Genomic DNA, 13,344 nt, shown 5'->3' with positions numbered 1-13,344 from the left:
TTTGCCATGCAAGGTGATGAAGATCAGGTTCATTTGCATGATGATTCTTCTCATGTGGACCCACATGTTGTGCATCAAAATTTCGCAGGTGAGAGACAGAAAAGAAACAAAACACAACCAAATTATTTGAAAGACTATCAAGTTAAACTTCCCCCATCGATTGATCACACGCAACCCGCCTCCAACCAAGGATCTTCGATGGTACATCCCCTATCTCATTATGTTTCATATGAACATTTTTCTAACACACATAAAGCTTTCTTGTCCGCCATCAGTTCTCATGATGAGCCGAAAAAATTTAATCAAGCGACTCAAAACGAAAAATGGAAAGAAGCTATGAAGAAAGAAATCCACGCTCTTGAGCAAAATGGAACGTGGACTCTTGAGACCTTGCCTAAAGGAAAGAAGGCCATCGACTCCAAATGGGTATACAAAATTAAATTCAAACCAAATGGCGAGGTGGAAAGATATAAAGCGAGGCTTGTGGCGAAGGGCTTCACACAAATGGAGGGTGTGGATTATCATGACACCTTCGCACCGGTTGCAAAATTAGTGACCGTAAGGACCCTTCTTGCTGTGGCAGTTAAGCGGGGGTGGGAAATCCAACAACTCGACGTTAGTAATGCTTTCTTACACGGTGACTTAGAGGAGGAGGTCTACATGAAAATACCACAAGGATTCAGCAACAAAGATGAAACGAGGGTTTGCAAGCTCAAGAAATCCATCTATGGCCTAAAACAAGCATCTAGAAATTGGTATCACAAGTTCACGAAATCGCTCACTAGTCTTGGCTACAAACAATCCAAGGCGGATCATTCCTTGTTCATTTACAAAGATACTAGTGTGTTCGTGGCAGCTCTCATATATGTCGACGATGTCATCCTCGTGGGAAACGACATGAAACAAATAACAAAAACAAAGCACCACCTTGACAAAGAGTTTAGCATTAAAGACCTCGGTTCCTTGAAATACTTTTTGGGAATAGAGGTTGCTCGGACACCCGAAGGCTTAGTTCTTAGCCAACGAAAGTATGCTTTGGACATCCTCAAAGATAGTGGGCTACAAGGATGTCGTCCTAGTGCGTTTCCAATGGAACCAAACTTAAAGCTTGAAAAGGGAGAGGAAGAAGAGAAAGTCGATGCAAACCAATACCGAAGGCTTGTTGGTCGCTTACTATATTTGCAAGCCACTCGCCCGGACATAACCTACTCTGTGAATATCCTTAGTCAATTTGTTGGAGACCCACGACGCAACCACATGGATGCGGCCACTAGAGTTCTTCGATACCTCAAAACCACGATTGGGCAGGGTAATCTTTTACCCAAAACGGGTGGCATGAATCTTATCACCTATTTCGATTCCGACTGGCTCGGGTGCCCGTTTAGTAGACGTTCAAGGACGGGTTACTTGCTTTTGTTAGGCGGGGCTCCAATCTCTTGGAAATCTAAGAAACAGTCTGTGGTGTCACGCTCTTCTGCTAAGGCGGAATACAGAGCCGGCCCAATGGGCTTACAACCCAAGGCTTAGGCCTAGGGCCACCCAAAATAGAAGGCCTCCAAATTTTTGGATTGTTCTTTGTATTGTAGGCCCATTTTTTTGATATTTACTAAACAAATAACAAGCCCAAAAAAAAGCCTGGTGAATAAAAGGCCCAAATCTCTCAATCTCTGTGTAGAATGGAAACGGACGGCCGCTGTGCTGTGTATATTGGAAAACGAAAATATGGAAATCATGATGTCTTCCCCTCAAATCTCTCAATCGTCGCCTCAATCCCCTCGATTGCCATCATTGTTTACAGGTATTTATATATAATATCAGTTATTGATTTGATTTTATATAAGTTCTCACATCCTGATTTGAATCGTCCATCAATTTTCGAGTTCCTTGTTGATTTTAATCGTCCATCAATAAATCAATTTTCGATTTGTATTGTCGATTTTAAGTTCCTTGTATTCTCGTTTTGAATCGTCGATAGTTCTTCAGTTCTTGTCTTCTGGATTTGTGGCAGACAGACTCACAGACTTGGTCCCGTGGTTGATCTGTTCTCGGAAGTCGGAACTCAGTGGGCAGTGGCGTCGAGTCTCAACTCAACACTCAGATTCTCGGAACTCGGAAGTCAGTGGCACAGCCGCATAGGTTATATATCTGATTTTTTTCGCGAATCAAGTTGTTTAAATAAATTTATAAAGTTGTTTTTTTCTGAATAAAGTTGCTGTTTAGGGAATTAGGGCTTATTATCCATCTGTTAAATAGATTTATTAAGTTGTTTTTTCTGAATAAAGTTGCTGTTTAGGGAATTGGGGCTTAATATTCCATCTCTTAAATAGATTTATATTTTAGCATTAGCAATGTCAAATCGAATTCGATCTTTTGAATCCGGTCATTCAAAAAGGCTAAAAAAACGTAAACAAGAAGCTTTAATCGAATCACAAAAGGGAGCACTTCGAAAATTTTGTACACCTACAACAAGTCAACCTACTAACGATAGTGATACACCTACAAATAATAAACCTACAAACGATAGTGATACACCCACAAATAATGAACCTATAAACAATATTGATACACCTACAAATAATGAACCTATAAACAATATTGATACACCTACAAATAATGAACCTACAAACGATAGTGATACGCCTACAAATAATGAACCTACAAATGACGAAAAACCTACGAATGATGAATTTACAACCGATGAAATACCTATAAATTTTGTTGATCCAAGTCAATGGAATAATATTAGTATTGATCTAAGAGATATACTCGTAGAAAAAGGTCCGATTAAAATTCATGATTACGATTTTCCACAAGATGAAAACTCAAGAAGCTTTAATACATCTCACTATATGCGAACATTACCAAATGGTGAAACGCTAGAAAGAAAATGGTTGATTTATTCTATAGATTTAGATAGAGCGTTTTGTTTTTGTTGTAAATTGTTTAACGTTAATCAATGTACTAGTAGCTTAGCTAAAGAAAGTAATAGCGATTGGAAAAATATTAGTAGTAAATTAAAAGAGCATGAAAAAAGTAAAGTACATATTAACAATATGAGAACATGGATGGAATTAGAGATAAGATTGGCGAAAAATAAGACAATCGATAAACAAAATCAAAATCAAATAAATAAAGAAAAAGAACATTGGAGAAATGTGCTAAAAAGAATTATTGCCCTTGTAAAGAGTCTTGGTACACATAATTTAGCATTTCGTGGGACAAATGAACAATTGTATGAAGAAAGCAATGGTTTATTTTTAGCCGGTATTGAGATGATTGCAGAATTTGACCCGATAATGCAAGAACATGTTAGACGCATAAAAAATAAGGAAATTCGTAATCGTTATCTTGGACCCAGAATGCAAAATGAACTAATACATTTATTATCAAATGAGGTAAAAACAAAAATTATTAAAAAGGTTAAAGAAGCTAAATATTTTTCAATTATTCTTGATTGCACACCCGATATAAGCCACAAAGAACAAATGTCCATTATCTTACGATGTTTAGATATTTCGCCAACTTCAATAGAAGTTAAAGAATACTTTTTAGAATTTTTAATAGTGAATGATACAACCGGTAAAGGTCTTTTTAATTCTATTATTGAGGAACTTAATAGAATAGGACTTAATGTGGATGACATTAGAGGTCAAGGTTATGATAATGGTTCGAATATGAAAGGAAAACATAAGGGAGTACAAAAACGATTGTTAGAAGTTAATCCTAGAGCCTTTTATGCTCCATGTGGTTGTCATAGTTTAAATTTAGTTATTTCTGATATGGCTAGCGCTTGTGACAAAGTTCAAGATTTTTTTGGAACCATACAACGTATATATTCTATTTTTGCATCATCCACTAAAAGATGGAAAATTTTACAAGATAATATACCTTATTTAACTCTTAAATCATTATCACAAACACGTTGGGAAAGTCGATTAGAAAGTGTTAAAGCGATTAGGTTTCAAGCTCCAAAACTAAGAGATGCATTAATGGATTTGTATCGTGATAGTACCGAGGCTAATGTTAAAAGTGAGGCTAAATCTTTAGTTGAAAATGATTTGGAAAAATTTGAATTTTTATTAGCGATGGTTATTTGGTATGAGGTTTTACATGCTATTAATGTAGTTAGTAAAAACTTACAATCAAAAGATATGTGTATTGATATTGCTATAAAACAACTAGATGGACTTATTATTTATTTTAAAAAGTTTAGGGATGAAGGATTTGAAAATGCTATGATTGAGGCTAAAGAACTTGCTTTAAAGATGGGTATTGAACCTAGTTTTCGTGAAAAACGTTTTATTCGTAGAAATAGAAGATTTGATGAAAATGTTGATAATGAGACTTTGAAAACTCCTATTGATTGTTTTAGAACGGATTACTTTTTATACATAGTAGATCAAGCTAGTGTTTCACTCGAAAGTAGATTTGCTCAGTTTAAAGAGTTCGAACAAATTTTTGGTTTTTTGTTTAGTATAAAAAAGTTAAAATCTTTAGATCAAAAAATTTTAAAAGAGAAGTGCATTTATCTGGAAAAGTTTTGGAACTATGATAATCATATTGATATTGATGGTTTAGATTTATTTGACGAACTAAAAATGCTAAGAGACATTATACATGTAGAATCTGACACACTTACCAATATATTAACTTATATTAAAAACTTTAATTCTTTTCCAAATGCATATATCGCCTATAGAATTGTGTTAACCATTCCTGTAACCGTTGCTACTGCAGAACGTAGCTTTTCCAAATTAAAACTAATAAAAAATTACTTAAGATCTACAATGTCACAAGAAAGATTAAACGGTTTAGCTATTATGTCAATCGAAAAAGATTTTTTAGAAGAACTTGATTACGATAATTTCATCAAACAATTTGCCTCGGTTAAAGCTAGAAAAATAGATTTTATTTAAACATGAACTATAATTATAGAAAACATATGACTTTAAAAAAAAAAAAATTTAACTACGCCAATTATAAACTTTTTAGTTTATAATTGCCGGTCCCAAGCCCGGATAAAGGAGGAGGGTTTTTGTTACTAAATATGGTGAAAATGATAATTTTGCAAAAGGGCCACCAGTTCGTAGTTCGATTAGGGCCTCCGAAAACGTAGGAACTGTTGGAACCTGAAGGTTTATTCATGTAGGTTAACGATGTTTAGGGGTTGATCTTGTAATTAGTTTGTTTTTGTTTTGGGTTAAACACTTGTGGGTTGGGCTAGAATGATAGTCGCTTGGGCCTAGGTTTCGGCCTATATGTTTTGTATTTAAACACCCTTAATCTATTGATTAAGGGTTGTTGATTACGAGTAGAAGGCAAGGCGACACAAGCAAGGAACCGAGTTCCATCCGATCTTGTATCAGTCATCGTTACAGTTGAATGCAAGTTTCGGTTTGATTGTTCTTTATTGTTTGTTTATTATTTGATCTTATATTGTTCTTGAATCGACTTGTATTTGAATTCCGCGCTTATACAAGTTTAGATTGATATCATTGTGATCCTCACGGGTTTTACAATTGGTATCAGAGCCATTGAAGCTATTCAAGGGCTCGGTTTTGATATCAATCGGATTCAAGAAGTTTCATATATTACTGATCCGGTTTGTTGAAGTGTTTTTGCAGATCTGTTCATCGACTGTTCTTAAAAAAAAATTCATTGAAAAATCACTGATTTTGGTTCTGTTGATTTCAGCATTGGTGTTTGCTGATTTTTCGGGATTTCGGTGCAACAGATTCAAAGATTACAATATCTTTGAATTTTGGAATTTGCTGAAAAGTCGGGATTGCGAGTAAACAGTTCTTATCACTTTTGTTTTGCAGGTTACGACTCGCAATCTCTTAGTTGCGGTTCATCACGTTTCAGTTACGACTCGCAACAGTTGCTGGTTTCGGTTCATCCTGCCCAGTTACGACTCGCAACCAGCTGTTTGACCTTCACTCGCAACCGTGGTTTCGGCTCATCCTGTTTTGTTACGACTCGCAACCACTTCGGTTACGACTCGCATCCACAGTTTGACTTGACTCGCAACCATCGTCATTACGACTCGCAATCAACAGAAGTTTTTGACTCGCAACCCCGTTTCGACTCGCAACGACACATTGTGACGGACATTTGGACTGTTGACTTTGGACTAAATAAAATTAATTAATTAATTAACTGATTAATTAACAATGTCAACCACCAACAGTGAATTGTCTACCCTAACTCAGCAACAAGAACTTGATTCGAAGCTTGGGACCACATCACGCATTCCTAGGCTAACTGATGCCAACGACTTTCCCGAGTGGAAGTGGCGCTTTGAACAGCATCTTAAGGTTAAAGATTACAAGCTATGGCGCAGCATCTTGAGGGGACCTAGGGAAATTATGATGGAAAGTCCTACAGAACCTGATGTTAAAGTTAAGAAGCCTCGAGAACAATACACTGAAGATGATTTGCTTATTGTTGAAGAAGATGATCGAGCTTTCTCTTACTTGACCATGGGTTTGGGTCCTAATATTGCCATGGGCTTTCGCACCTGCAAATCTGCCAAGGAACTGTGGGACTCTCTGGTAGAAGTGTATGAAGGTAACGAAGACATGAAAGAAAGTCGAAGGAACTTGCTGCAACAAAATTTCAACAATTTCAACCATATTTATGGTGAAACAGTAGATAATCAGATCCAAAGGTTTGTCAAGCTGGTGACTCAAATGCAGATGGAAGAAATTCATACCACAAACGCCTCCACCAACAGACAACTTCTCAATGCTTTGCCCAAGAGTTGGGATCATCATGTTGCCATGATCAAGAAGACCAAAGATCTTGCAAGATGCACCCTGTCTGAGATGATCTCGCATATCAAAGCTTGTGAATTGGATGACAAGCAGAGAGAGACTAACTACAAGAACAGCATGCTGGCTGCCGGTTTCTCAATAGCTCCAACCACGTCTAGCGACAGCAACACAGCTCTTCTATCACAAGGAGGATTTCAGATGTTTCGCAATAATTCCTCTGTCTCTCAATCTGGATCCTCAAATCAAATCATCTCTTCAGCTTCTCCAGCTTCAGTTCAAAATGCTGGAAAGGCTTCTGCTGCTGCCTCTGCTCCTGCTCACTCTACGAACAATGAGATGATGGCATTTTTCGCAAGTCAGTCAAAAGAAAAGCTAGACATAGCAGCTTCTGTAATCAACTGTTTGAATGCTTTTCTTGCAGGGAAGCTTGATCCACCAAAGTGGAGTCAAGATGATTTGTCACAGATTCATCCAGATGATGTTGAAGAAATGGATATCACCTGGCAAATGGCAATGGCGGCATTCAGAGCTCAAAAGTTTGTGAAGAAAACGGGTAAAAACAGGTGGGGTAACGCTTGGAATGGAGCCTCTAAAGTGCCCTTCAATCTTCGCTGTTTCAACTGTCATGAGGAAGGACACTATGCTAGGAACTGCCCGAAGCCACCCATGAACAGAGATCAGAATCCTACTACTCCTGCACAACCAGCTACTCCTAATCGAGAAAGGGCTCTTGTGTCTACTACAAATATAGCAGATGCAGCTGCCTCTGGAAGTCCACAGCCGCAGGGATTAGCACAAGCGCTGGTGGTGCAGCCAAATGTCAACTTTGACTGGTCTTCTGAGATTGAGCGTCTGAACATATCAGCTCCAGATAATCAAGTTGCAACTTCTAACATTGCTTTCATGACCTCAAACGAGCATGACCCTGAGCCACAGGAAGAGACTGCTGCTGACGATTTCGCTTTCATGACTCAAATCCTGTCAGCACCTGTCAAAGGTCTCACCAAAGAAGAGGTAATTTCAGTTTTCTGCACTCCTGAATGTAGGGAACGTGTTGAGGCTTATAGAATACACAACGCTGAGCTAATCGAAGATTACAATGAAATTAAAAGAAAAAATTTCACTTTAACGAAAAATGAAAAACTTTTCAAAGAGAAAGTCGAAGCTCAGCGTAAGGACATCGTACAACTAAAGGACAATGTCAGTGTAGCTAAAGCCCAACTCATGATAGTCAAAGAAAAATTATGTGAAGTAACTAAGGAACTGGAGAATGTAAGAGACAAATATCAAATCAATCAATTAAACATCAAGAAATTTGATTCCTCCAGTAAGTTAGTAAAAAATCTGTGTGATGAACAATTGGCTTACTCTAAAAAGAAAGGGTCGGGTTTGGGTTACAATCAGACTCCTCCTCCATACAATAACAATTACACTTATTTGCCAATGTCTGAGGAGGAGATCTTGAATGAAAGCAAAATGACTTATGGCTCGTCTAGCAAATCGTCTGTTCACAACAAACCTGTTGAGCCACAAAAGTCCTCGCCTTTAAAGTTTATTCCTAAAGGCACAATTGATCCTAACATCTCGTTGTCATGTGCAGATGATAGCTCAGAAGTAAGATGTGATGATGTTCATGGGAGTGAACCAGTTATTGTTTCAAACGTTTCTGAACCTTGTTTTGAATATTATTCTGAACCAACTGAGTCTGACATTGCTTTTACTAATTCTTTGTTTGCGTCGTTTTCTGCGTTTGTTTCATCTTGTGAGCCTGCTGTTTTGGGCAAAACTGATAATGTTTGTGTGGATGATTTGAACAATATGTGTGGTGATGATTGTTTTTCAACTAATGTTTGTGATGATAACATATCAAATGTTTCAGCTTGTGATAATGTTACAGGTGCGGTCCCCAAGGATGCATTCAGTGAAACCACTGAAACTATTTCTCAAGAAAATCAAGTGTATCCTGATTCTTCTTCTGAACCTGTCTCAGTGGGTGTCCCTAATGTTGAATCTAGTGGGACCCCATTGGAAACCGAATTACCAAATGAATCAGAACCTGTGTCACAAAGTAAATGCTCTGAGGAAATGCATGTTGATGAAACTTCTTCAGGATCAGAAAGTGAACCTGAATCAGTTTCACTCGAGAAATGCATTAAGGAAGTGCATGTTGATGAAACTTCTTCAGGATCAGAAAGTGAACCTGAATCAGTTTCACTCGAGAAATGCATTAAGGAAGAGCATACTGTTGAAACTTCTTCTTGTTCGGAAAGTGAACCTGAATCAGTTTCAGATGATAAATGTGTTGATAAAACACATTTGGATGAAGCTCATACATGTTCAAATTCGGAATCAAGAGTAAGTGAAAAGGAAAAGGGGGTTGGTAAAAGGGTGAAATCATCAGCAGAAAAGTTGATTAAAGAAAAACCACAAATCAAACATGGTCAGAAAACTAAAACGTTGAATCACATGAAATCGAACAAGCAGAGACCTAATGTCAAAAATGTTCAAAATGTGAAGCGTCAAACTTGTTTTAACTGTGGCATTGCCGGCCACATTGCCAGAAATTGTGGTAAACTCCCAAGGACACCAGACAAGAAATCATCAGGGCGAAATCAGAAAGTTACGTCTAATCGATCTAAATGTTCGGAGTCTATGAAGTCTGCTCGGACTAAGACGATGAAGAGCAAAGATCATCATAGGACTAGACCTTCTGATCAGGATTGGAATGCAGCCAAACGCCATAATCAGAACCGACAAACAAATTTTCAGCGTAATCAGAGAAATTATTTTGGTAACGCTTTTGAAAGTTTAAATTCTAACTGGTCAAGACAGTTTTGGAAACCTAAGGTCAATGGCATGCAATCCAATCCAATGAAGTCATATCATCAAAAGGCCGCACACAGAAATGTTTCAAAATTTCTAAACAAAGAGAATTTAGTGTGGCAAAGAGTAACGTATTTCGATGCTCAAGGGAAACCCAGATCCACTATGGGCTGGGTTCCTAAATCTAACTAATCCCGCTACTCGTGCAGGAACAGCTGTGGAGGACTACCGTGCGCCTCTGGTACATGGATAGTGGCTGTTCCAGGCACATGACAGGAGACTTATCCCAACTTGTGAATGTCAAAGAATTTAATGGTGGATATGTCTCATTTGCGGGAGGTGAATCTGGCAGAATCACTTTGAAAGGAACTGTTCAAAACGGTGTTCTCAGCTTTGAAAATGTCAATTATGTTCCAGAACTGAAACACAATCTGTTGAGCATTTCGCAGATTTGTGATAGAGGGAATTCAGTTCATTTTAAGAAGAAGGGATGTCATGTTCTGAAGCCTGGGATTGTTATTCCAGAAGACTGGTTCTTGATGACTGCTGAAAGAAAAGGAAACGCTTACGTCATTGATATGAACAAGAAGCCGTGTGAAGAGATCACCTGCTTATTCTCGAAGATTTCAGAGCATGATGGTTTATTGTGGCATCGTCGACTTGGGCACGTGAATATGAAAAATCTGAATCGTCTAGCTAAAGGTCAATTGGTACGAGATCTTCCGATCAAGGATTTCATGTTGGTGGAGAAGTGTGTTGCTTGTGCAAAAGGGAAGGCTCATCGAAAACCTCACAAGTCTAAGCCAGTACCCTCGACAAAAGCTGTACTCGAACTACTTCACATGGATCTTTTTGGTCCAGTGAATGTGCTAAGTATCGGGAAGAAAGCCTACTGTCTAGTAATCGTCGATGATTACTCTCGCTACACTTGGGTGTATTTTCTCAGTCACAAAAACGAAACTGCTGCACTGGTGAAACAGTTCATTACATTGGCTGAAAATCAAGCGAGTACTAAGGTGAAGGTTATTCGATCAGACAATGGGACAGAATTCAAGAATGTTACTTTGGATACGTTCTGCAGTGAAAAGGGAATTGATCGACAGTTCAGTGCGCCTCGCACTCCACAACAGAATGGAGTGGCTGAAAGAAGGAATCGTACTCTAATTGAGGCAGCACGTACCATGCTGGCTGATTCAAAGCTTCCTAGCTTCTTTTGGGCCGAAGCTGTTAGCACGGCTTGTTATATCCAGAATCATGCTTTAGTTAATAAACGTCACATGAAAACCCCTTATGAGATTCTGGAAGGACATAAACCTTCGGTTTCACACTTTCGTATTTTTGGTTGTCCATGTGTATTATTACTAATGGACTCAAATGGAAAGTTTGAAGTCAAAGGTGACGAATGTTACTTTGTTGGATATGCTAAAGGCTCTGCTTATAGGGTATACAACAAAGTAACTAGGAAAGTCGTTGAGTCGTGCAACATCGAATGGCTTGAAGAGAATGCTACGGACGCTAGAGTCGGTCCAGATTGGTTATATGATTATTCTGCTCTGTTTAAATCATTTAACATTTTGTCAAGTGATGTTTCAGTTGCAGGTAAATCAGTTCCAAAACAACCATTGTCGTTTGAAAATACAGAGGACGAAGTACAGATGGAAGAAATTGTGAAGCATCATACTGTTGATCCACCGGGAATGGTGTTCACGCAACATCCTACACCGACACCGGTGGTCAATCAATCCCCTGAAGGTGCATCAACCAGTGACTCTGCAATGTTTCCTGATCCAATCCCTGAGGATTGTACAGTCACTTCTCCTGTAATTCACACTACAAGTGCACCTGATGAGGGGGAGTGTAGCAACACCACCACTGAAGAGGAGACGGTACCAGACTTGGCCATACCGACGAGCGTTCAACGCAATCACCCAATCGAAAATGTGATTGGTCCTGTAAATGCAGGAGTTTTGACCAGGAGTCAATCAGGGACCATTAACACTTGCTTATATTCTAGTTATCTTTCTCAAATCGAACCTAAAACCATTGATATAGCTTTGCAGGAACCTGGCTGGGTAGATGCTATGCACGAAGAGCTGAACCAGTTTGAAAAACTTGGAGTATGGAAGCTTGTCAAGTTGCCAGCAGGAAAGCGTAAGCTTGGAACTAGATGGGTATTTCGAAACAAGCAGGATTCTGCAGGAGTCATAGTTCGAAACAAAGCAAGACTGGTGGTTCAGGGATTTAGGCAAATCGAAGGACTGGATTATGATGAAGTATATGCTTCGGTTGCACGACTTGAAGCCATCCGGATCTTTTTGGCGTACGCGTCATACATGGGATTCACTGTTTATCAGATGGATGTCAAGACCGCGTTTCTCTATGGAGATGTGAAGGAAGAAATTTTTGTCGAGCAACCGCCAGGATTCGTGCATCCAGATCATCCTGATTATGCCTACAAGTTAGACAAGGCACTGTATGGGTTACACCAGGCTCCTCGAGCTTGGTATGCCACCCTAACAGAACATCTGTTGGCTCATGGATATACACGTGGCACTATTGACCAGACTCTGTTCATCAAGAGAGTAGGCAGTGATCAAATCTTGGTTCAAATCTACGTTGATGATATTATTTTCGGATCAACAAGCGAGGATCTATGCAAGGAATTCGAGAAAGTTATGAAGAAAAAGTTTGAAATGAGTGCTCTGGGGGAGATGACTCTGTTTTTGGGCCTTCAAGTCAAGCAGAGTTCGCAAGGAATTCTGATTCATCAAGGAAAGTATGTGGATGATGTGCTGGCAAAGTTCAAGTTCACGGATGCAAAGCCTGCTGAGACACCTATGGCTGAGAGACCATTGTTGACTGAAGATGAAGAAGGAGAGTCTGTAAATCAACGTCAATATAGGTCAATGATTGGGTCATTGATGTATCTCACAGCGAGCCGTCCGGACATCATGTTCGCTGTTTGCAACTGTGCACGCTATCAGGCTAATCCTAAAACTTCTCATCTTATTGCTGTTAAACGGATCTTTCGGTATCTAAAAGGCCGACCTCGGTTTGGTCTGTGGTATCCGAGAGATTCCAATTTTGACTTGTTTGCTTTCTCTGACAGCAATTTTGGAGGTACTGACAGTGACAGGAAATCCACTTCTGCGGGATGTCAATTTTTGGGTGATCGGCTCATTTCTTGGCAGTGCAAGAAACAACAAACGGTGGCGATATCCACAGCTGAAGCTGAGTATGTTGCTGCTTCTGCTTCTTGCTCTCAAGTGGTGTGGATGCAACATCAATTGCAGGATTATGGTTTGACATATCTTAACACTACTATTTACTGCGATAATGATGCTGCAATACAAATTGTTAGAAATCCTGTTTTTCACTCCAAAACCAAGCACATTGATATTAAAGTTCATTTCATTCGAGACTGTTTTGACAGAGGTCTGATTACGCTTGAACAAATCGACACAGATGCAAATGCTGCCGATTTGTTCACTAAACCTGTCAGCAGCTCGAAATTCAGAGTGCTTGTGGATTTTCTGAAAATGATCCGTTTTACTGATTGAGCATATTTTGTTTTGTTTTGTTTTCGTAGGTAAATTTGTTCATAAAGTTTTCTATTCTTAGGTAGTTTTTATTTATGCACAAATTTAGGGGGAGAAAAATCGAAAAATACAAAAACATTGAAAAAATCGAAAAATACAAAAAGAGTTTCAAAAGGAAGTATGGCTGGACTGGGAAATGAAATGAA

General features: G+C 38.8%; 1 protein-coding gene across 1 annotated transcript; it reads left to right on the top strand.

Moving 5' to 3' along the window:
- The first annotated feature begins 2,348 nt into the window (after positions 1-2,348).
- Positions 2,349-4,916, top strand: LOC110931261 (zinc finger MYM-type protein 1-like). The gene has a single exon (XM_022174662.1). It carries the CDS (start codon positions 2,349-2,351, stop codon positions 4,914-4,916), a length of 2,568 nt encoding a protein of 855 aa, XP_022030354.1.
- Positions 4,917-13,344: the final 8,428 nt, after the last annotated feature.

Source organism: Helianthus annuus, chromosome 3 (assembly GCF_002127325.2).
Source record: "Helianthus annuus cultivar XRQ/B chromosome 3, HanXRQr2.0-SUNRISE, whole genome shotgun sequence".
NCBI classification, from domain to species: domain Eukaryota; kingdom Viridiplantae; phylum Streptophyta; class Magnoliopsida; order Asterales; family Asteraceae; genus Helianthus; species Helianthus annuus.
This window is presented reverse-complemented; position numbering and strand designations above follow the sequence as displayed.

What these genes read in the sequence shown, in the direction of transcription:
- LOC110931261 (XM_022174662.1), top strand. Translation starts at nt 2,349, where the DNA reads ATGTCAAATCGAATTCGATCTTTTGAATCCGGTCATTCAAAAAGGCTA.